Source organism: Psittacula echo (assembly GCF_963264785.1).
Source record: "Psittacula echo genome assembly, chromosome: 2".
NCBI classification, from domain to species: domain Eukaryota; kingdom Metazoa; phylum Chordata; class Aves; order Psittaciformes; family Psittacidae; genus Psittacula; species Psittacula echo.
Genome location: NC_137737.1, coordinates 68,730,086 through 68,754,617, shown reverse-complemented (window position 1 = coordinate 68,754,617; position 24,532 = coordinate 68,730,086). Strand labels below are relative to the sequence as shown.

The 24,532-nt window shown below is 42.7% G+C and overlaps 1 protein-coding gene across 1 annotated transcript; it reads left to right on the top strand.

Moving 5' to 3' along the window:
* Positions 1-2,135: 2,135 nt before the first annotated feature.
* SMIM13 (small integral membrane protein 13) lies at positions 2,136-14,549 on the top strand. Its single transcript, XM_080610673.1, has 2 exons — positions 2,136-2,511; positions 11,167-14,549. The coding sequence occupies exons 1-2, from the start codon at positions 2,436-2,438 to the stop codon at positions 11,358-11,360; spliced, it is 270 nt and encodes an 89-aa protein (XP_080466799.1). The 5' UTR covers positions 2,136-2,435; the 3' UTR covers positions 11,361-14,549.
* The last annotated feature ends 9,983 nt before the right edge of the window (positions 14,550-24,532 follow it).

Genomic DNA, 24,532 nt, shown 5'->3' with positions numbered 1-24,532 from the left:
AGTGGGGCAGGTCACCAAGTATATTCTGAGTAGAAGAAAGGGCTACACTTCATAGGATCATAGAATCAACTAGATTGGAAAAGACCTTTAAGATCACCAAGTCCAATCATTACCCCAGGACTGCCAAGTCCACCACTAAACGTATCACTGAGGACCTCATCTACACGGTTTGTGAACACTTCCAGGGTCTGTGATTCTACCAGTGCCCTGGCAGCCTGTTCCAATGCCTGATCACCCTCCCTGTGAAGAAATTTTTCCCACGATCCAATCTAAACCTTCCCTGGTGCAGCTTGAGGCCGTTACCTCTTGTCCTATAGCCTGCTACTTGGCTGCTTGCATGCATTTTTGATCTTGTATATATAGATCCATGTATATAATGATCTAGATACGTGGGTTATATATGTATTTATCACTCCACAATGACTTCATTCCAAGATAATTCCTTCTTTAGTCATGAATGCTGGAGATGTGATGCGAATTAATCAACTACTATTAGTAAACCAGTTTGGAACCATAGGATGATATCTATGAAATATTTTAATAGCCCTAAAATGTTGTTACAGCTGTTTTACAGGAAAGTGGTGGTCCCATACCCAGCGAACTTACTTTAACTGTAGATTTTAAGTAAAAAATCAGAGAAACAGAACAGTGTAGCTAGAAGGGAGCTGAAATATTTTCCCAGAAGTTAATAGGGTGGTAACTGTTACTGGCTTGCTGCTTGTTTGCAGTGCAGAAAAAAACCCTTTCTAAGTATGTGTTAACAACTGCTTAGGCTAGAATTAGAGTGACGTTTAAAGATCAGGAGACATACCAAAGTACAAACTTATTGACAAATAACAGAAAACATGTTTTAAATTGAATACTGGCACAAGACATACTGAGTAAGTTAGGCAGAATATTAAAGACAGCTACAAATGTTGTGAGAGAAGGCTAGGGATGGAAAGAGAGTACTCTGGTTCGATTTTGTGAAGTGATAGCAAATTTGAGGATGTGAATGGGGACTGCGTGCGAAGGTCATTTTGGTTTAAAGGTATCTTGAAAGGATGAGGCATGTGGCACACTCAATGAACAGGAAACCCAAGAATTTTTAGCTTCTCTTAAAATGAGAGATTTTTAAGTAATGCATAAAAGAAACAAAAAGACCTGTATTAACTTTGACATCTCACTGCAATTGTCACATCTCCATGGGAAATCAGGCTTCTGTAGTAGTGGATTTAAACCCTTTTCCAGTAGTTTTAGAAACATCAACCAGTGTCTCTTACACGACAAAGTAAAGTTTTAACCTTATTCTAGTGCTAAAAGCAGTCCATAACAGAATCAAGATTATCTCATGATTTCTGGAAGACAGATTTTCCTCAGATTTCTCTTTAGTGGGCAAGACCAGCCTTGATGTACACCCCTCAATGTCAACAGAGGGCCAAGCCAAGGTCGTGTGGAATGCGAACCACCCTGGGGTAGCACAGGTGTAAAAACACTGCCGCGGCTAAGGCCAGGTAGCTCTGTTGTACCCTTCTAATCAAACCGGAGGAAGCAAGGCCGTCAATGACAAGAGCCAGAAAGAGGAGCTGCAGACCAGGCTGCCCCATCGTTGTTAGACCTACACCGCTGATCTAAATCACGGCACGGGTAAGCGATCTGTCCTAGTCTTCCCCTCCTGCGCACGGCTTCAGCCACGGCATGTGTTTTACCACACCGGCTGCTCCCCTCTACTTCCCTCGGCCGTTACTGACCCGGCAACCAACCAGCCCACTCCGCCTTCAAGCCCTCCCCGCCAGCGCTGCCGGTCCTGCTGAAGCAGCGACCCCACCCCTACAGCCATGACGGAACACGAGAACCGCCCCCGAGCAGCCACCGTCAACAGCCCCTCAGCCTCCCGAAGGCGTGGGCGACAGCTGCTCGTGCCGTCAGCGGCGCGGAGCATGCCGGGACTTGTTGTCCTTGTTGGCGAGAGTGCCTGCTAGCTCCGGCCGCTGCGGAGGGAGGTGAACTGCAGCTTCCGGCATGCGCTGCGCGAGGCTGGCGTCACGGCTGGAAGTCCTGCCCCGCTCCCCGGCTGCCGCTGCTCACGGCGGGTCGTGAAGCGGTGGGAGGAGACGGGGCGGGTGTCACCGCCCCGCCGGCGCGTCCGGGGGCCTCTTAGCGGTCCTCGCTGTCTCGGTTGGGCCGTGGAGCCGCTCTCTCCCTTCCCCGGGAGTAGCGGGTAGCGATGCGAGGCGCGGTTTCCTCCCCGTAGCCGCCGGCGGCTCTCTGCCCTCCCCTCAACCCTGCGGCGTGACCTGCCGAAGGGCCGTCCGTCCCTGGCGGCCCTCACGCAGGGCTGAGCGGGCCCTGACGGCCGCCGGTGAGGGTCGGCCCAGCCCGCGAGAGCGGCTGCCGCAGCGGGGAGGCATTTTCGAGGGGGAGCCCGCGGTGTCAGCGGAGAGGCGGCCGGCGCCATGTGGCAGAGCATCGGGCTGACCTTGCTGGTGATTGTGGCCACCCTGGCCTGCGTGCTGCTCTTCATGCTGTGCGGTGAGTTCCGCCGGCTCCCCTCGGCGATGGTGTGCGGGAGGGCTGGCCTGACTCTGGTGTGCAGTGCTTGTGTCCCCCACCTTCACCCCCCGCCTTCTCAAATCTCTGATGGTTCTTCTTTGCTCAGATTGACTGGAGGAAGTGAAAAGGGCACCGTGCCCCGGAGTATGCGGGAGCGCATGTGGTTTGCAGCGCCCCCTTCTCTTTGTTCCCAAATAATTTTGAGCCTTGAAATGCCTCCAGAGTTTAATTCGGTCACTAATCTGAAGCTGATAGCTTTTTGTTTTATGTGAACGGCTACTGAGCAGTCACTCCGTGCAGCTTGTACATACGTCTGACATGCCAGTGAATGGAAGAAGTAAACTTCCTACTGGTACCCCTCAGCTTTTGACATATGTTTGCTAGAATAGAATAGAGAGCAGCTCTCAGGAGCTGTGTTATTCTTTTTTCCTTATGTGAATCCAAAACTTGTGTGTACATATACGCATAGGTATGTATGTATAGAGAAGGGTTATTTAAATGGAAGGCAAAATTTACATGTTTCGGGTTCTTGGAGGGAATCAGCGGTGTAGTGTATGCAGGTGTTGGGAATCAATATGCTGAATTTAGAGCTTAAAAAAAAGCCACTCCAAACCCACCACCACCAAACTATGCTATAGCTTATGGTGATATGCCTGTGAGATAAAAAGCAAATGCCAGGTGGATTGTAAGTGATTATTGAAAACCAAGGGAGCAAAGTGGAGTTAGCTGACATCTGCAGTTTAAAATGTATTGTTAATTGTGGTCAGAACAGCAAAACATTGTGAAAAGATTTTGCAATGTCAGAGGCAAAATGGAAAGTGAAATATGGTATTAACATGAATGGACTAATGCACATTAAAAGTGTGAAATGTATGCACACATAATTTGTATGGGGGAATATAATGGCTTCAAAACGAGCTCATAATATCCCAAAGAAAGGATTAGCTGCAGTATTTGCAAGTACTTCTCCAAAATATTTGTTCAGTGCTTTGTAGCGAGCATATAGGCAAATCAAACAGTACAGGTTTAAAGCAGAAAATGCCCTTATATTGCTACAGGAATCTACCACATACCTATGTCTCAAACAGTGCATTTTCTTGCTAAAATTTATTACCTTATTAAAAAAAAAATAGGCCTAGTTTCTTTTTAAAAAGATAGGTTTTCCAGCCTAAATGATTGTATGATTACATAGCTCTCACCATAAAATGATTTCTGCATGAAGAAACTGTAAACAGGTTAGGTTTGTCTAGCCTGGGAAACAGATGACTGGAGGAAAGGTAATGGTTATAGAGCTGAGAAAAATTAAAAGGGTTAACTGGAAATGGTTGTGCAACTTCATCATTACAGAGGAATCAGAGTACATGAAGTTAAATGATCAAGCAACAGGCTTAAGCAAAGTTTTCTTTTACACAAGCAGGAAATAAATTGCAAGCTCATTAACAAAGAATATTTTGGTTTCTGAAGCTTATGTCATTTAAAGTTCATAGAAGAAGGTTCTATATCTTTAAGCTATAGAATGAATACTCAGGTAAGGAAGCTTCTGAAATATAGATAACTGGGCCTGCAAGGCTGTATGAGGGTATATTTCCCTGGTCTTGTGCTCTTTCCTGTGTGTCCTGTACTGTCCATTGTTACAGAACAAATGGTTACCTAAGTGGCTATTTATTAAAGTTTCTGTATGCTCATTGGATTTGTCTGGCCACTTTTCCTCTTTTGTAAGATGAAAGGTGATTCTTGCTACTTGCTAGGTAGCTTATGTTTTTTAGGGTTTTTATACTTCCAGTCTGTGCATATGAGATCTTTGCTTACTCTGTTGCTGAAAGTTTAAAATTATTTTGCTACATGCTGTTCAAAGCTGGAAATGAGGATAATATCCTCCAGGCCTTTTGTCTTTTGTCTGTATGTGACAAGTAGAATTGAAATGCTAGGGTTCTCTAACTTTGTCTGCTAACCTAAACATCTCTCTAATGCTTTCTTGCTTAAAAAGGGAAAAAGTAACTAGTAAATGTTTTTTTAAAGGGTTTATAAATACTTAGCAATTTAGAGATCCATGCTGTACATTCAGCTTGGATTCCATGGTTACTTTGTTTTGAATACTTCATTGTGTTTTACTTTCAACAGCATCAGAGCTTGTAAAAAGATTGCTAAAAATCACCTAGATTTCAAAAGTACTGATCATAGGAAGCTGGCATGTTCATTGTTTGTTTTTTTTTTTTTGTGAGGATTAGAAGTGACTCAATAGGATTTGATAATGACTTACAGTATCGGTAATTATTTTTTCCACATACAGCATTTATTAATATTGGTACATGTCTAGTTCTTGTGCCATGATTGTTAATAGAAAATATTCAAGGAAAACAGTGTCAAGACCACTACTAGAAAAAAATGAGTACAAGCTGCTTCCAATTCAGCTGTTTATCTGTACCAGCAATAGACAGTTTCTTATCCACCTGCTTACCTACTGGCTTCTATTCTTTACAGCCTGTTAGCCTCCCAGGGAGATTGAGTGCTAGTATGACAGGATATGAATAAATGTCAGCCAGTGAGACATACAAATTAAAGGACAAACCTGACACAAGAATGGCTGGATATAATCCTGAGTAAGCTTGATCTGATGATAAGAATGTTTTACAGCCATCCGATGAGAAGCATCGAAACAGCTTCTTCAAAAGACTTACAAGATCAAAAGCTGTAAACATAAATTTTGCGTGGCTTTTAAAAGGACTTGTGCTGTGAATGCTTGCAGAGAACAGTAGACTTAAATACCCAGGAGGTGGCCTATGATCACGTGGATTTCTGTTGCTTATCACATACTATGTGATAAGTGCTATCAAAACTTAAATAATGGGGGAAAAAACTTCATTTTATCATTTTTTTCAAGTGAAGAGACAAAATTCAAAGCACAAATTACCAGAAGTTATTTGGACCAGTTCTTCAGCCATGTGAAAAGCAAAGGTTTATGCCCAGATTGGGCATTTGTGCCTATAATAAAGAACTTTGAATAAATGACCTGATTTTCTTTCAAACATTTCTGGTTGCTTCTAACTGCTACTTTCAATGTTAATATGAATTTGTTTGGAAGACTTACAGCTAGCAACATCTCTATTTGTAAACTGATCACATCTGACATAGAAACCATTGAGGGACTGTAAACACAGTATTTTTTTTTTTTTTTCAGTTTCTCTGTTAAAAGTGGGACTGAGCTAACTTGATACCACTTTTTTAATTCCCTTTTCTGATTTCCTTTCTCTGGCTTCTCCCTGGTAGTCTCATTGCTACCTCTGTGTATTCCATTTTCCTCTGCAGATGGAACTCATGCATGGTCAAGGACAAGATAAAATACCAGCCAAGATGAACTCTAGTACTGCTTACCTCTGTGTATTTGTTTTGTTTTCCCAATGTAGTAATGTGTGGAGCCATATGAAATTGCAGAAGTGCTTTCAGTGGAACAGATGGAAGCATTCATGTCATTTGGCAAGAGAGGCTAATGAGATGTAGTTTGAGGGATGTGGCCTTAAAACAAAAAGCATGTAACTCATAAAATGCTGAGACAAATGTGTGGTTTGTTTCACAAGTCAGAATTCAGTTGCAGATGGAAAAACATCTGAGTCCTGAATTCTACCTGAATAACTTTAATGCTTTGTTTAAAGAGTTTTGTAACTATCTTGAATGAGTGAACCTTGTAAACTACTTCAAAAGATGAGGAAAGTCATGCTTGATTAGACCAGCAATAAAAAGACAGTACCCTTTAATTTGAAGTTGAGTTTTGAAATTATTACAGATGGAAGATGAGAGCTGAGTTTCCTTGCAATCAGTCAGCAAGCAACACTTAGTAGAGTCTTGCATTAAATGGGACCAGGTTTAAGGAGCTGTGCAGAACCAGGCACCATGTTGCTGATGTCTTCTGTTACTTCAGTGTCAGAGTAGTGGATGCTTCTTTCAGTCTGATCATCTCCATAGCAAAGCTTTCCACTAGGGCAGTGTATTACCTACATCTTAAAAATGGCACAGCATCAAAGTGACTTGTCTGTGGTCACAGAAGACATTGGACACCCTCAGAGTAGAGCCCTGTTCTCTCAAATCTCTGGTTAGCATCTGGAGCTCTGTGCTCCTTTTTTAAAGCTATAGCTGCTTAAGATTTTCTGTGATGGACACTTCATTTGAATAAAGGCAACATTCACCTTGGTGATAACCTAGTTCCAAATTAGTCCTTGTGCTGGAGTAATAACATCCTATTTTCAAATCAGCAGGGACACAGAGGTAGAATGATCTTGTAAAACTGCACAGAAAGTCCATAGCAGGGTCAGAAATAGAAGCCAGATTTTCAGACTCTGTCTTGTGCCATTACTGTATCACCTTCTCTGCTTTCTTGGTTTAATTTGTATTTCACAGAAGAAAAATCAGGTTGCTTTACCCCAGCATTTCATATTAGCCCTGGGTTTTTTGTTTTGTTTTCTTTTCCTGATTCAAATTTAAAATGTGTTCCAATAAAGAAAACCATCCATTAGCTTTTGCATACAAGACAGTAAGGTGAATGGAATACATGGACCTGAGACTTGTACCCCTCACCGTCTGAGGTGGATTAAGGTAGTTAGATCACTTTGCTTCTTTCCCCTTTACAAAGAACTAGGAGCTGCTGGAAAGTAACAGAAAAGGTAGCTTTTATGTAGCATAGTCAAATCATAAAATGTGTTTAACATCCTGATACTGCATAGATGGTACATACATCTATGTATGAGTCAGTGAAAGAGGCTTTGACTCATGGTCCCATCTTCACAAACACATTGCAACATGATTTTATAAGAGGGGTTGACATACTGATGGAATAATGTCAAATGTGGCTTAAATGTCTTTGGATGACACCTGGCAGTGGTATTTTAAGTGACAGAATGGCTCTCAGCTTTTAGTGAGTGCTAAATTCTGCAAGGCTGGGAGCTGCTATTTTTTCTAAATGCAAAATACTGTCTGTCGTAGACAGGATTTCACGACTCTGAATTCAAGTGTCTGTTACACCTAGAGCTGGAGCCCTTTCCTTAAATTGCTGTGATGTACTGTGGAGTCTGGCTTGCCTCTTTGAGTAACAGTGTCTTTCACCAATTAATGTAGGAATGTTATATGTTATAGGCTGCATGTTATCACTGCTTGTTTGCTGAAGCTGTATTGTGGGTATGCTGTTCAACTTCCACTGGTTCAATCAAGGAAAAGATGATTTGAAAAGGTAAATCAAATGGCTAAAGAAAATACAGCAGACGCTAGAAGACTGATTCAAATCAAATATTTTGTGTGTGGTGAAGTTAAACCAGTAGGACTTCTTGGAGAGCAGCTTACCTGAACAAAGTGAAAGCTTTTGAGATGCAAACCAGCGGGGTCAGTTACCTGTTCAGGAAGAGCTCTACAGCAAAAGAGCTGCAAGGCTAAACTGAGCTGTATACAGAAAAGAATGTGTGGGAATGCCCATTTTCCCTTTTTTGGGTGTTTTTTTGTTGTGTCTTTTAAATTACTTAACAATAATTATTTTATTTGAAGTACACAATTATGTAAGTTACAGTTCTTCAGTATGGCATGATGTTGGGTGTTACCATTTTGCAATGTTCTTAAGAGGCTGAGAAATTAATGGAAAATGCAGTCTTCTGATTCAGAAGAAACTACGTACTGTGAATCTGCCTCCAGGCTTTATGTGTGGTTTTGTTTAGTGGTGTATTTAGTTGATATTGTTGCTGGAGAGAGTTTCTCTTACCCAGAATAACGTGTTCTTGCATAGTCTGGTTATTTCCAAGGAAATTCTTACTTGCTTAGTAACAGTGAGGCGACAGGGAGTCTCAGCTGAAGAGGTAGTATTAGCTTGATTCAGACAAATGTATTTGTTTTGGGGATTTTTTCTTAACTTTCCATCCAAGCTGGCACTGTAACTAGAGCAAGTGAAAAAAAGAAATTTTTCTACTTTGATTACTTTATACCCAAATGTCTCCGCAACAGGCTGGGAAATCTTGTGAGGTTTTGAAACTAATTTTCAAGCCTGGTTGCCCTCCCACTATTATCGTTTGGCTAAGCTTATTGTAATTTTCTTTTCAATGCACTGCATCGTGGTTCATTTCACCTGGCTGTTATCATTGGTGTGGTGGTTTGCCAGCTGTAACCAGTCATGTTGGCTGATTATTTATACTGTCTTGTTTGTAGTCTTGAGCTAGAATGCTTTTAAGTCTGTTTGTGGCACTGGGTATTTTGGGTACACAACTCAAACCAAGCATGGAAAAAATAATGCTGCTTTTCTAAAGAGTGTCTGCGAATGAACTGTGACATTCTTTAGTATTTCTCCCCTTGCATTAGTAATTCTGTGTATTGAGTGGCCTTTTTGCACTGATAGAGGAAGCATGTGGTCTGCTCTAGCCTAAGCTAAAATACCTCCCTTAATGGGGTATTTATTTGTGCAAAATATATTCAAGTCATGCTTCTGTGAAGTGCTCTATAACTCTTTTGGGAAGGCCCTGAATATTTTTGGCTCGTTCTCCCTGCTCTGTGGTGTTCTCTACAAGTGATGTGTCTGTTTCATAGTAATTGACTTTGCAGGTGGTTTTAATTAGGATTTTAAACAATCAAATAAAAACATGACCCCAACAAAATAACTCATGGCTGACAGTCATCCCCCCCCGTATGCTTAAGTGGATTTAGTAGAATGTATCACATGCTTTTTATGCACTTCTGAGTCTAGTGTCTCAAATTTTGTCTCTGTCAACAAGTTGGGGAGTTGGAGATATTTTTAAATGCCTTGTAATACGCTGCGTAGGTGTCACTTTCTTGCAGGAGTCCTATGTTCACTTGAACTATTTTATGCATTTTCTTTCCCATGTGAACTAGCATGGCTTTTGGAAATTTGATTACTTTTAAGGATGCTTAGATCCATGAGAAGAATGAATTGGTTTATGGTCCTCAAAATGCAGAAAGCATTGAAGATCAAAGAGATCTGAAATACCTCCCAATGGAAGCAACTTTCAAAGTTGCAACTTCAATTTTTACATCTAGATCTGAAAGAAAAAAGATGCCAAACCCAAGCATTTGCCACTGAGGCTTTTTCTAGGTGCAGGGGGTTTTAATGCATTTATGGAACATCAGATTCAATTTGATCATAGATCTTGTAAAGGTTTAGGTGTTAATGGAAAAGGGAATACTTGGTAAGCATTAAAGATTGTCATATAAAAGCTTTCCTCCAAATTTCCTCCACAGCAGTTAAGTTGCAGAACTAAAAAGTCTGCAGGATGTGAAAACCATTCCAGGAGGGAGCGGAAGGGTGGGATCTTGTTTCTTCCTAAGCAGTGGCCTGCTTGAGTTGGCATGACTCTGATTACAGAAGAGGAAGACAAATAGTGGTGCTGTGGTTACAGAAATGCCACTTATTAGTCTTTCATCCCCTTCCCTCGTACATCTGTGTTGTCCACACTCAAATCTTTTTCTGCTGACAGATGTGTAATTGGGAGGGTGGGTTTCCCCAGCTCTGTGAAACAGGACTCTTACTATTTGCATGTGTAGACAGAAATCTGCTTGACAACGAAGGGCACCCAGTAATAGGGTTAAGGAGATAGAAAGACCTTCTGAACTCTGTGCAAGACAGGTGGGTTCTAGGATTGCAAATGATGCTTAGATAGCATCTGTTTTCAAGTAGCTGTTTAAATTTTATTCTACTTAACTCTGTATTTTACAGAGAAGTTACATTCCTGTTCTATAAATGATGAAACTTGACTGGTTGGTTAGAGGGAAAGGGATAACACTAATTCTCAGCTGGGTAAAACTCCAGTCTCTCTTGATGTAAATGCTTAGATAAGGGAGAGACCTTTTAAAAGGAAGATTTTGGTTTACATTTAGATATTATTTGTATCTGCTTTTTAAAGTTCCTTGGGTACCTGTTTTATGAGAGAAGAGGAGCTGGATCTTAACTATTTTTCAAGAGAGATTTTAGCAATATGACTATCCCAAACCTTTACTTGGGACCCAGAGTATTCAAGTGGTGGAGCAGAACATAAATTTGCCAGAGAATGTTTATTTAATGGGATTTGGACACGGTGAGGGAACACCCTGAATTGGGGGTGTGTGATCTTCTAATGAACATAAGGAAGACCTTGTGCATTTCAAAATAGGATTTATTATAAAACATGGTATTAATTTCAAGATCTCCCAAAGCGTGCTTAATAGTGCTTATGTAATGCAGCTTTAAAAATGTGAGTTTTGGAGCAATGTGTTTGCTGAGGGTAGAAACTCTAGTGCTACCTTTTTACACTGTCTGTGTAATGAATCCTGAGTCCTTGTTTCAGGTGTAACCACAGAAGTTGCTTTTCTCTTGACAGTTCTTTATCTGTGCAGTCATGATCACCCACCTACTGCTTGCTTTGGCAGTACAGTTTGTCCAGAGCTTAAATGTTTGCTGCTGGATGAGGACAAACTTTATCAAATTGAATTGGTATTTATAGGACTGCAGAAAGGAATGGAGGGGTTTTGTGGAGATGTGTTGGGGTTGACACTTGGCAATTAGAAGATGGGGGCTGATAAAAGTTTTTTTCTCACTTTCCTGGTCTAGTTTGACTGAAAGCTGACTATCAATTTCTAAGGAGTAACTGAGCGTTACCTTTTTTCTTTCTCCTGCAGGCTGGTACGTGGTCTGGCAATTGTTTTTGTCTAAATTCAAATTCCTGAGAGAATTAATAGGTGATACGGGGTCCCAGCAGGGAGACAACGAGCCTTCAGAAACTGAAGCTGACCAGGAGACTCCACCTTCACCTCTGAGAAGCAGACAGAAGTCTGCTCGGCAGCGAAGGGCACCTACAGAAGACACAACCTAAAGTACTCTGTTGAACTTCTGGCTAATTATGAATGGTTAAGCACCTCTGCACTGTGTTGTTCAGTGATTTGATCTTACTGAAAAACTGACTTAAGAGGTAGTGTTAACACCTGTGGACCTTTACTTTTGAACTACCAATGTAAGCTACTTTGGCAGAGGTTCAGGGAGGGCTTCAGCAGCAAGTCATAGAATACTGAAAGAAAGGAGGGGTGGAGAGAAACCTCCATCAAAAAATGCTGAACTGCTGTAGTTCCTGTCTCTGCACACAGGTTAAAAACAGGTCCTGGACCACAGGCTTAGCCTTTGCATTAGTCTGAGCATAGTAAGGATTTCAGACTTGAAATGGTTTCTAAATTATTTTTTTCTTTACAGCACTGTAACTACATATAGTGAAATTGAGTTTTATTTCCGTAGCTGTATATGAATATATATTTTTTTTCTTCAACCTTGAGAATGCATGTGAATTTGAAAAACGGTTGAAAGGATATCCTGCTTTAGAAAGTATTCTAAAGTGAGATTTTAGTTATGTTCTTATATAAAAAGTATAAATGAAATATGAAAAATCAATATTAGATGCACATGGTTTGGAGGTTTTTATTATCTCCCTTTTAAAAGGAAAGGAATCAGGTGGTAAGACCTGTTTTCTTGGTTTTGGCATAAGAAGGGTAGCAGGTTAAACAGTCTTGCTAGGTCTGTTTTTCCTGAACCTTTTACTCTAAGTCCAGCTTATGTTGAAGAAGGGAAGGTGCCTAGGTTATGTACTCACTACATAGTACTCTGAAGTATCGTCTTTGGGCTTTGAATACTAAGCACTTCTCTAGTTCATTTTGTACACCTTTACATCAGGTACATGGTACCTGACATAACTTCTTTCCTGGAACCAGTTAAGGCATTCTGACCAGTTTGGTAGACATCACTGTAGCACTTTGATAGTGTTACAGGAATGAATTTGGTACCTCAGGTTTGCTGGGGGACTTAACTGATTTTTTTTTTTACTGGTAGTAAGCAGTTGCTCTTGTTTCTTTGAGAATGAGTTATATGGCTATTTTGACATTGCACTTCAGAACGAACAGTTTCACTTCTGTTTATCTAGCAGCTCTGAAGACAGGTGTGTGAGATCTTCGGGAAGAGGAGGAACATGCGTGTACCACCTCTGATGTGTGTGTGAGAGAGAGAGAACTACCAATAGGTCTTGTCATGAACAGATCCAGTTTTCTCTTAAAGCTTGGGTATGTGGTAGTGTTTGCATTATTGCTCTCTGTATCAAAACTTAAACAGGACTACAAAATTGGTCTTGTACTTCCAGCTGTTAAGAAGTTTAAACATATTACTTACAAACTGGTGGTTTAGTTTAGTTATATGGCTAAAAGCAGCAACATTTAGCTTTTCATCAAGTAGGCCTACATCTGGGAAAAGAGCACTCTTTTAGTGCCTTTATGTTTTGTGAATACTGTTCAAAAGCTAATGAGAGCATTCACTTTATAAAATGATTTGGATGTTTCGGTATTAAAATATATAAGATCAACCCTGACCTTCCTCTGGAGCCTGAAAGTCTGCTTTGTTTACTAGCATGTGCGTACAAGCATGCTTTTTGTTACAGGGTTACATTTTCAAGCATGATTAGGCAGTGCTATGCACATATCCTTGAAACACATAGAGAAGTATTGATAGGCTTCTTCCTCTATCCTGTCTGCTGGCAAGGGAATGCCTAATGATGCTGCTTGTATTTTTAATTAGTAAAATCGATTAGTAAAATTTAATTAGTAAAAATGAGCAAAAGCAATCGGATTCTATTTCCAGCTCCTTCCAGTCACTTGCCTTGCACAACTTAATGTCACCATATTCATGCATCTGTATGTCTTGTCACATGATGAGACTTTCAGTGTAGCAGTGCTAACCAATTGCTGGTACATTTTCTTAAGAAACATCTTTAGCATCTTTGTCTTGGGCTTTGCTAGTATAGGCTCACAAATAAAGATATTTTTTTTTTTTTTGTACTGACGTGTAGGGTATTGACACTCCACTGCACTTCACTTTTACCTAGAGTTTAGTGCACAGAAGATGGCAAAAGACTGGTTTGTGCATGTAGTATCCCCAGCTGAGGTGTAAATAAAGGTTAACTCAGTCTCTGCTTCTAGTAGCTGTGAAGAAATGTGAAGTTACAGCAATATACGTACCGAGTCAGGGTAGCTCTAAAGGCTTAAGAATCTAGGCTCTGGAGCATGACAATGAAGGAAAAATCCATGCAGGTTTGAGTGCTGACGTTGATCAAATATGCAATAAGATGGATGTGGAACCTCTGGGTAGCTCATCTGCTCTAGCCAAACAACTCCCTTCTCCCTTCCTTGCTGTATGTAGATGTACATTTCACTCCACAAAGTTATTTTCAGTCTCTTTTATTCCTTTTTTTGTTAAACAGCTAATGCTGGTTTTTTAATCTCGCTGTGACATAACTGCCAATGACACTGTCTGCCTCGTGTATAACATTATTGATCCTATTAGTATCAGGTGAAAGGTTTATATTATGTGGTTTGGAAGAATTTTGCAATGCTGATGTCTTCTGTCAATGCATATTTTTTTTCTGCAGGAGTCTGTAGTCAGATCTCTGTACAGGGTGCTTCATATGCAAACCTGTAAATGCGAAGCTGTGTGTGAAAGCGTACTTGTGATAAGACCTGGGTTCTGATTGCTGGCAGTCCGGTATACTCATGTCTTTGAATCAATTTTTTACCAGTGTACTTCTGAAATGTTACTGGTGGGAAGCACTCAAGTTTCGATTGACCCATTCAAGTCTGAAACCTGATGAAGGCAACAGGTTACACAGTTGGTCTGTTTTGTTTAGTAGGATCTAGTTTAAAAACTGTTTATTGCCTTATTGTTGCAGCCATTCTCTTGAATGTATTCTGGGTTCTTATTTTAAATACAGTCATATCACCTTTGTTGCAGGGGCTTTGTAACTTTGAATAAGCAGTAATTACCTATGTTGTATGTGACAGTGCTGCACTTGTGAGCAACTTGCTGCTTAATATCAGGTTTTACACTGAACTAGACCTGTGTATGTGCTTCTGTTTCATCTGGAAATGATTGGCACAAAGAATGTGTTCAACGTGATCATTTGCTTCTTCAGTGTTACGACACTACCTAAAGCTTCTGTGGTTGTCTGTCTTCATTGTTAACTGTTCTTTTAACTGACTGCACAGATGAAAAATAAAGTAACCAGACTTGATACGAATATTTTGACTGGTTTTCTGACTCTTTTTAAGTGGGTAAGACTTCTTGGAGTAAGCCTGTAGAGTAACACTTCTTGTGTGAGCATGTAACACTACAAGAGACTTGTCAACATTCTAGCTGGTGTAATACCTACAGGTTACTTCATTACAAAGGGTGGGTGGGTGACTCTCTAGAGCAGTTGTTATTACAGGTGTGTGTTCTGCCTTATCCTTGAAGGTTTGTCACCCATTGTGTTTGTGGTGCACCTCCCTCTGCTAGCACGGTTTGTGTGTGCTGCCACAGGGATTCATCCTGGATGCTGGCAGTGTCCTTGAACTTGAAAGGGTAAGAAGAAGGTATTCTGTATGAGGAAGCTGTGGCCTGAAAGGTTATTTGCCTGTGAATCCCTGGTGCCTGGGGCTGTGTGCTGCACAATTCCTGCAGCTGGCCTCTATCCACACCCCACTGAAACTTCAGCCTTCTATGCAGATGGCTGCAGAGCTTGCAAATAAGGTGGTACATGTAACCTGTGTCCTCAGAACCACTGTAGAGGGTAGCTTGCTGTAAGTCACATCAGTTTCCTCTCCTCTGTGCTAGAGTATTTTAACATCTTGTGTGGGGAGTTGAAGGCTTCCTCTCAGCAAATATGTGTGTGTTCACAAATAACACCAGTCCTGGCTTGAACTACTGGGGCTACGTTAGGAGTTTTTGTTTCAGTCAGTCTTGAACTTTCTAGCACAGTGCCCTGCTGCTTATTTAAAGACCTAATCAGGAGCCTTCTGTTGTTCTGAGAACTTCCTGCTCATTTTGAGTTAATTGAAGTTCCTGTGTTTCAAATCAGCCCTTCGGTGCCAGCTGATCATCTGTTAGCTTTGTCCTGTTTAAACATGTCAGGCAACATCCTTGCCACTGCAGAATGTGTCAAAATACATCTCTTGCACACTGTTCATTTCCAACATGAACGGTTTTGGCTTTTGATAATGTAAAGAGTTGCTACCCTCAAGTTCTGTGAGACACTGCTTTGAGAATGTTCTAGAGGACACAGGAGATACCACCTAGGGATCTGAGCAGTTGAGAGAGGTCTGAACTTAGTGCTGCAAGGCACAAATGGGTGGCTCGTAGCTCAGGCACACCAGGTCTGCAGCATCAATTGTGTTTTCCAATGCTGAAACCCCCTGAAACCATCTTGCTGTTGTGGCTGGGCAGCACCGCATCTGTGGTGACTTCTGACCCTGGCACAACCTCACCTTTGTCTTTCCAGGAACAGGGCTGATCTGATCGACCTCTGCTGCCGGTGGGGTGGAGGCGTGTTTGCAAACACCCAGCACAGGTACTGCTTCCATGTGGGAAAACGCTCATCCTTCCTCCAGACCAGTGGAGGGGCATGCCAAGGGGCTGGGAATTTCACTTTGTGGCTCTGAGTTGCAGGTCTTCTACTGACTTTCTGTTTCGCCCTCTTTATTTTCCAGAATCACAAGGGGTTAATTATTGTGACATTTAAGTATTAGCAGTGACACTTACTGCAGCCTTCATTTTTACACTTTCTGAATGATTCTCATACTGAGGGCAGACTTGATTTCACTTTTTCTTGTCCCTGCTTCCAGGATGTCTTCATGTTTCTCCTGAATTCTGGAGTGATAGCATGGATGGGGAAAGCACTTTTTCCCAGACTGGCTGCTTAAACAGGTGAATTTCTCACAGTGCAGATCTAGTTTGAAACCCTGGAAGGTTTCAGTATCAAAGTTGGGTATGAAGGCATCATTGGGGCTGGCTTGTCACCACTAGATGGCATGGGCCTTCAAGCTTTGCGGGTAGAAGTCCGCTTTGCAGGAGAAACGTGGAGCATCCATCAGGGCCAGTGCCGATGACCTCCTTCGCGACCTCCTTGCCGCAGGGTTACAAACACACAGTAACATCGTGAAGAACAGCTTAAGAAATAGATTGGTGTTGTGATTTTCGTTTTTTAGGTGGGTTTTTTTTTTCTGATGGAGATATTCATGGGCAAACCCCAAGTTCACGGAGTAATGAGAGGCATAGGCAAGGCAGTATTTGCTAACAGGTCAAATGATTGTGAGCAATAGGGAGAGTCGGGTGTGTGAGTTTACCCTGAATGTACACATCTGCCCCTGTTAAGAGTATGAGGCTATGTGCACCATGGCCTGATCCAATGGAGCAGCTCTTACCTTCTTAAACATTGGCAGGCTGATAGCTAGAGATGCTCAGAGATCAAACCAAATTGAATCATGCACACACCCATCCCCTTAACTAAAATATCTCCAAAGTCCAGAATGAAAAAGAAATCCTTTGTTTTACTAATGGCTGCCATGTTTACTGCTATGAATGACCAGCAATAAATCAGTGTCCAGTGCAGCACATGGAACGGGATCACAGCTTTGCTTTCTTGCTTGCCTGCCTGCTTATGGTTTGGGATGCTCTGCACACTGAGCAGGGCCAGCAAGAAATCAGAGCTTCTTGGGCTTTGTGCTGCAGTCAGCACCCACCCTCCCTGTAGCTGGTTTCACCCTTTGCAAAGAAGATGTGAAAAGCTAATTAGTTCCTACTTGTGCAAAAGATAGTGCTTAGGAAGCCTTTTTTCCCTCCCTTTTAATTTGTGTTAAAATGCCAGGGCTAGAGGCTTATCAGACCTGGAGGACTCACGGCTGTGTGCATGGAGTGGGCTTTAAAAATAGATGCATCTCAGCTGGTGATGGGGCCACAGCTGTTGCTTTTCTGTGCATAAAGCTTGTGGAAAAGAAGCAGTCCTGTGGAATGGGAGCTTGTTGAATTGTTCTTCTGGCTTGTCATACACTTTCCTCCTGGGAATCCATGGATGCTTTCAGGTAGAAAACACTGTATTTCACTTCACTACTGGATTGGATTTGTTTTTAAGGATGTGAAACTGAGCAATGTTCACAGGGTATGGAGGTTTTGTTATCTGTTGCCTTGCCTGGAAGAAGAGATTGTCATTTTCTGCCAAAGTTATTCCTTGTTCAGTTGATTGGATCAGTTGCTCCAAAGGCTTTGTTGGGTTTGCTGTGAAAGAGATGCTGCACGCTCCTGTGCTATTGGTCTACTGTAGGACTCCAAGTAGAAAAAGGTATCTATAGCTCTGTCTCTCTGACAAGTACCTGATGAGATGTAATGACTCCATGTGAAGTACGTGAATTGTGCAGTTTACCCCTATGATAGCACAGTCTGGGGCAGGTTAATCTGCTGGGACACTGGTCAACTGCAGGAGTCTGGCTTGCATGGTAATGGCCTGGTATTATTGTGCTGTTCTGAAAGCAGGGGTGTTTTGTTTTCTCCGACAGCAGTGCAGTTGGTTTGTGGTACAGGAACAGCTTGGGAGTATCTTGTTGCTTCTCTGTCTAGTTAACTGCTCCGGATGTGCAATTACTTGTTTAGCTCTGCATCTGGCACATGCTGTCCCTGTAAATGAGTGTTTGAAACTGTGTATCATGTTTTTCCAGCAAGGCTGGATTGCTTATTGGGAGGGAGCTAAACATCTCCTGAACAACCGTATTTGTGACCCAAAGAACATCTGCCTGATTTTGCTGTCCTGACTCCTGTGTTTCTCTGCCCTTGTACAAGGAAGAGCAACCCAACCCAGAAATACCTTCAGGCTGGGAGCTCCTAAGTAAGCCCTCCATAACTAACTGGACTCTGTGCTGCTGTGAGCCCAGAGTTGATAAAACTGCTGGGAGAATGGAGGGTTTTCCCTGGCATAGAGCACGTTTTGGTCAATGGGACTTCAGATTCAGGTCTGATCCTGTAGACTGGGAGGTGGCTGGACTGGGAGGATTCAGCTTGGATGTGGGCTGTGACATTCGCAGGCTCAGGCTCCAGCACCGCTTTGACTTGCTGAACCCTTGGGACCAGTGCTTTGATGGTACCAATACCATCTTCAGGCTTGATGGACCAGGAGGAGTCCATGAGTTTCTAAGGTGCTTTAATGTTCTGACTGTGACCTGAACCAAGCATGTGGCCACACCAAGTTTCAGGAAGCAAGTGTTAGGGTCTGGGGATAGGATTAATCATCCTCAAAATTTAGGAGCCTATGATATGGTTATTTGCAGCTGAGCTACTTGTCTTGATTGCTCGTGAAGACCTAAGGAGACCTAATCATTGGAGCCTAGAGAGGGTTTATTGCATCCTAAAGTAGACTTGATCATATGACTTGGTCTCTATTCAGTTTGAAAGGGACCCTGAAGATATCTTGTATGCATGTCTTGTTGGGTAGGCACGAGGAATTGCATCTGGGGTGTCTCACACTGGGAGCAGAGATGGGCTAATCCAACATAGGGTGCTTCTGGGCATCACCCTCCCCCTGGAGAAGAAAGGAGCATTTTCCTTTGTGTATCTCGGTGTCTTCAGCAGCTTTACTCCTCAGATGGAGCTGTGGTTCTGTGTAATGCCCACGTTTGTGGGATGTGCAGATTTCCACCTTAACTTCTCAGTGTGCAGAGGCAGCTCCACACCTCCTGCTGCTGCAGGATGGAAATAGTGGGTCCTGCATCCACCTCCTCCTGATGAGGTGCAGCCCTGCTCTGGGAATTGTTCATTGTAGCACTGCCTACAAAAATGATGTTGGTTGCCAGCAGGGCTGTGCTCATTCCTTAAGTAAATCTGCGGGTGGACAACTGAAAGCTGTGTCTTGGGCAGTGGGGCCTGAAAATAACAGCAGCTCAATCACTGCAGAGCACACCTGCTTGTTCTCATTTATCAAAAAATAATTTACTTTGAAATGTGGCATGAAGAAAGGCCAAGTAAGTCAACTTCCCCCATTGTGGAGTGCATGCTAATTAAATGGTACCTGTTTCCAGCTCAAATCGCCTCCTGAGATAAAAGGCTTTTGGGTGGGCTGCTCCTACCATCCTTCATAAAAACAAAGCACAGGGTGAAAACAGTAAAAGTCCATTCATGTTCATGGCCACTCACCCTTGTGGCTTTTTGTCTTTGAGCTTAGCTGGGAATAAAGGCGAACTTCAATCACTGCACAGGGAAATGCCCTGGAGCCTTCTAGCTGCACAAAAAGTTTGAAAATATACTTTGATTCCTTTCTGCAAGACCATCTAAAGCCTGAGAAGGCTTTTATCTGCTCTTTCCTTTCCTCTCTGCTCTCCTGTTTCAGCCTTTTCTGCTTGTCCTTCACTGTAACCTTCATTTAACTAGGCTTAAGTCTGCCTTTATATAAATAGCAGATGCTTCTGGGACATTGTTATTGCGCCTTCCTGGTTGGCAATGGTTTGGGTAGCCCTGGCTGCAGTGTTCAGCAAGATAAAGCTAGCGAAGTAGGAAGCTATGAAGTGCCTCTTGGATTTGGTTTCCTGCAGCTTTACATCAAGGAAAGAGCTCTGATCATTGCTTCTGTGATTAAGGGAAATTATAGGGAAGGAGAAACAAGCCCCCCCGATCTCAGGAGACAAGCCATCCATCAGCAGCAGCCAGGTTCTTGCACCCCTCCCTTGGCTGGTGAAGCTGATGCCCCATGGTTGTGAGCATGCATGGAGCCAGGGAATCGTGGTTTTTATTTGGGTGTGTGGTATGTGTAACCTTCTGGGAGCCCGCTGCGTGCAGAGGTGGCTGCTGCTGCTTGTGCTGCATCGCTGAGGGAGTGCACTGCAGAAGAGCTGAGCTTTATATATCTCCTGTAGAGCCGATGCTTTGGGCTTCCCCGTTCTGTTTGTGCTGCAGTCAGCCTGATCTGTCGAGTTGCTGCTTGGACAGAAAAGGTGCCATCTCTTGGTGTTCAGCAGAGGAAAATAAACCCCAGGCAGGCAGGCGGTGTGTACACTGCATCCATTGCAGATGCAGCTCTGTGAGTGCAGGTTTCCCAGGCATGGGGCTTTGCATGGGAACTCATGCAGAGATCAGTAGCAACAAGGCAGATTCCTGTAAGGAACTCTGACTTGATGGACTTTGCTTGTGGGGCTGCAAGGCTGGGGGTAAATACTCAGGGAGGTGCAGAAAGAATAAAGCAAACGGCAGGTCTCTTCCCTGTTAAACCTAGCGTGATGCTGTCTGCTGAAAAGAGAACTGAAGAACAAACTCCTGTGAGGAGGTTACTATTGCAAGTTAAACCCCAGGAGAGGTGGGAAAGTCACATTCCTCTCAGCGTTGCCTCTCTGAGCATTTCACTTCTGCTCAGAAACTTACAGTAACTGTGAGCCAAGACCATGTCGCGGTGGAGACATGGGTTTATTGGGAGGCCCAAGGAGCTTTTGTCTCCTCACTTCTTGTCATGGAACTGCCAACTCCTGGTTTTCTGCTGCCATGCCAGGCTGAAGAGGAGGGCTCTGCAACAGCCATCAGTGTGCATGCCCAGCTATTCCCTGATGGTTTGACCTGAAATTTTACTGTGAAGGTAGTGAAGCTCTGAACAGGTTGCCCAGAGCAGCTGTGGCTGCCCCATCCCTGGCAGTGCTCAAGGCCAGGTTGGACAGGGCTTTGAGCTACCTGCTCTAGTGGGAGGTGTCCCTGCCCATGTCAGTGAGTTGGAGCTGGGTGATCTTTAAGTTCCCTTCCAACCCAAACTGTTCTGTGATTCTGTGAAACTTTCCTTGCTGATCCTTTGCTCTGGGAGGCCATCCTCAAAGTGGTCCTAGCCACTGACCTGGAAGGTGATGGGATGAAGAGCACCCTGCTCTGAAGCCAGCAGCTCCCCAGAGGCAATGCCATGGGAAGGTGTCTCCTCTGAGGTCGGGCTTCTGCCTGTCTGGAGTAAGGAGCCAAGTGTGTTCACGTTTGCCACTAGTGAGGCAGACTTCCACAAAGGACATCAGACAGTCATTTCACACTGGCCATTGACTTGGTTGCCAAACAGCAGCAGCTTCTTGGCAACTGCATAGGGACACTGTGGCTCAGGGAGGGGAGCGAAGAGGCTCTGGTTTCTTTTCTGAACCGTTTTGGGTGTCCAGCCCCTGCTTTGTTGTTAGCTGACCTTTTTAAATTTAGCAGAGGAATAAACAAAGCACTTTCGGGAAGCAGCCCTGCATCACCAGCTGCCTCCTTGGGACACAGGAGCCAAACCGGGCACATCACTCTCAAAGCTTGCTCTGTACTTAACTCCCCAGCAGGACTGTCTTTTACTGCAGCTGAGAACTGGCCTAAGCATGGAGCCAGTCCCAGGCTCTTTCTCTGCTCTTTGCAAGACCAGGGTGTTCAACAGGAGGTAGGGCAGTGCCTTGGCAACAGTGAAATGGGACAGTAACTGATGGGAAACGCTCTGAGATCCTTGAACGCTTGGTTGTTTTGGACGGAACCCACTCCCAGATAATGCTCAACTTGACATGTAGTAGAAGAGGGGTGCTCTTAGCATTGGGAAGGAGGGGAGGATAGCTATACTAAGTAAAGTTGTTCTACTGGTTCCCTTGTGGATCATGGCTTCTCCAGTAAACGCGGGAGTTGGGGAGCAGGCCATACTGTGTGGACAGTCACATCCGTGTCCTGCCACCCCACCTTCTTGAGGGATTGTGTTGAGAGGAACTGCCCCGTGCACCTCAAGAACCAGTGCTGGTGCTATGGTGAGGAGGCCTGGGATGCAGCAGGAACAGGCGCTAGCAATGGGGCAGAAGTGTAGACACTGATGATTGTATTTCAGACTTAATTCCTTGTGTAACTGAGTTGGATAAAGGCTTCAACTGCTTCTTCCAGACAGGCAGAGAAACTGTCTGTGCCCTCCTCTCATATCCTCAAGTTCTCATTTCACCCAATAAGCACTAATCACTGGGAAGACAGGAAGTGAACACCTCATTTTAGAATGGCTTTGATAATATTGCTGCTTGCTAATACTTCCTTTTAATATGCTTAGAGAACTCTGAAAACAAGAAAAAATAAGACCAAGTGTTGCCTTTTTTATATAAAAAAGCTAGTCATTTAATCATTTTAAAATGACTCTCTACAAGATAACAAACTGTAATACAGGCTTGCAATAAAGGTTCTCCTTTTGAAAGCACAAACTATCAACATAACCACTAAGCTTTGAAACACTTTTTCACTTTCTAATAATACACAGTGAAAAAACAAACAATGGATAAGGAAATCCAAAAGAATCCCAAACAATACTAGTACAAAACAGGTTCAGGTGGATTGCTTTTCGGCAACTGGCTATCTGTTGCCATTAGCATAACTGCACTTTCGGGATGTTACACCAGAGCCAGGCACTGGAGCCAATTCCGGGCCAGCTGAGGTTGTGCTGGCTCCTGCTGCCTTTCCAGGAATGTTGGGCAGACTCTAGAAGTGTGACATTAAGATTGCTAAGAACAGTCTTCACTCTGAAACAATACATTAAGGCTGTAAGATTTCATATGCTGCTGAAATGGATTTGTTACCTAAGACAACAGATCCTGTCTCAGTAAGGCACATGTTTGGATACAAACTAGGAAGTGAGAAGTTAGGCCAAAGTGCCTGTTCTTGAGGTGTCACCAGTGATCCATTTGCTGATGTGAATGCTCAGAATGCATCAATGTGGGACCACCTTGAATTATCCAAGGAGAGTAGTGTTTCTGCTTTAAAAATGCCAGAATCACCTGGAATTTACCTGAGCTATTGCTCACTTTGAAGCTTTGTTTCTAGTCTGAGGGCCATGGGTAAATGGCATTCTGTGATTTATTCTTAGGGGGTTCACAAAAGGCAACTGAGACAAATAAGCCTACGTGTGTTTTGGAGCAGCCAGCATACATGACATTTCTAAACCAGTCTACCAATCTGCTAACAATTTTTAAGGGTTTAAATTAAAAATTACTGGGTGGGATTGTGTGTACTTACTGATGGAATGGCCCCATTAAAACAGAGGTGACTTTTAGGAACAGTGTAGTGCAGAAGGATCAGCACCTATGCAACAGAATTTGGGGTGAAAAAAGCACCCAATAGCTGAATGGAAGTCTGAATTCCAAGAGATGCAACTAATTCCCAAGAATGTGTCCTACAAAAATAAGCGCTATTTCTTCATTACATTGTGTATATGCTATAGAGATGCTTATCTGTTATTTCAAATCAGGCTGTTTTCTTTCCATAGGAATTACAATTTGTATGTTAATCCCTCTGGAAGGGACTAGTATTTTGAGACATTGCTCATCTGCAGCCTCAAAGATGAGATGAGTCCAATGGATTCTGGGATGCTTTTAGGATAACTCTCGAGTCCATAAACAGTAAGGCTTTTGAGTCTGTTATATCTAATTGCCAATGCAAGGACATACAAGGTAAACATGTATGCATTTACCTTGCTGGGAATCCATCCACTTTTTGAAATCCCATGTTGCAGTTATTAGAAACAGTGGAAGTTGAATGCTGTAAGATACTAAATATATATGTTTCTGCCTTCCTCCTTAGAAGGTTCTGTTTCTTACATGGCCTAAAAAAGCTTTTCTTCAAAATGCTGTATGCTTTGCTTGGAGTGTTGCTTGTTGCAGTTGTGCATATATGCCAGTCAGAATGATTGAATGCTGTACGTAACAAAGTGACAGCAAGAGGAGAGTTAAATTTCATGGAATTAACCTATAGAAAGTAACTTCTAAGAAGGGAATGGAGTTCTATGAGAACCATTACACTTGCTTCGTGGATTGGTACAAGTAGGTTTCACAACCAAGTCCATGTGCCAAAATCAAGATGGAATGAAACAAGAGGAGTGCAGCATCCAGTTAACAAATATACTGAGGAAACAGGCAGTATATACAAAAGATGCATGCTGCTTACCCGACGCATAATCTTTAAGGTGCTTAACTGATGTTTTAGGGAACACAGCAACATATACATATATGCAGTGATACGAATCTAAATGTGTATTAGAAACATAATACAGAACCAGATATACTCCCAGATCCCTGATTTCATTAGATTCTCTAACACGTAAGAATGTATTTAAAATATTCCATTAAAAAAATCTAAAAAAATAAATGATAACATTTACACAAAAATAGCTCCAGTTTGCTCTTCTGTTTTGCCACTCACAGGCTGGGCTCTACT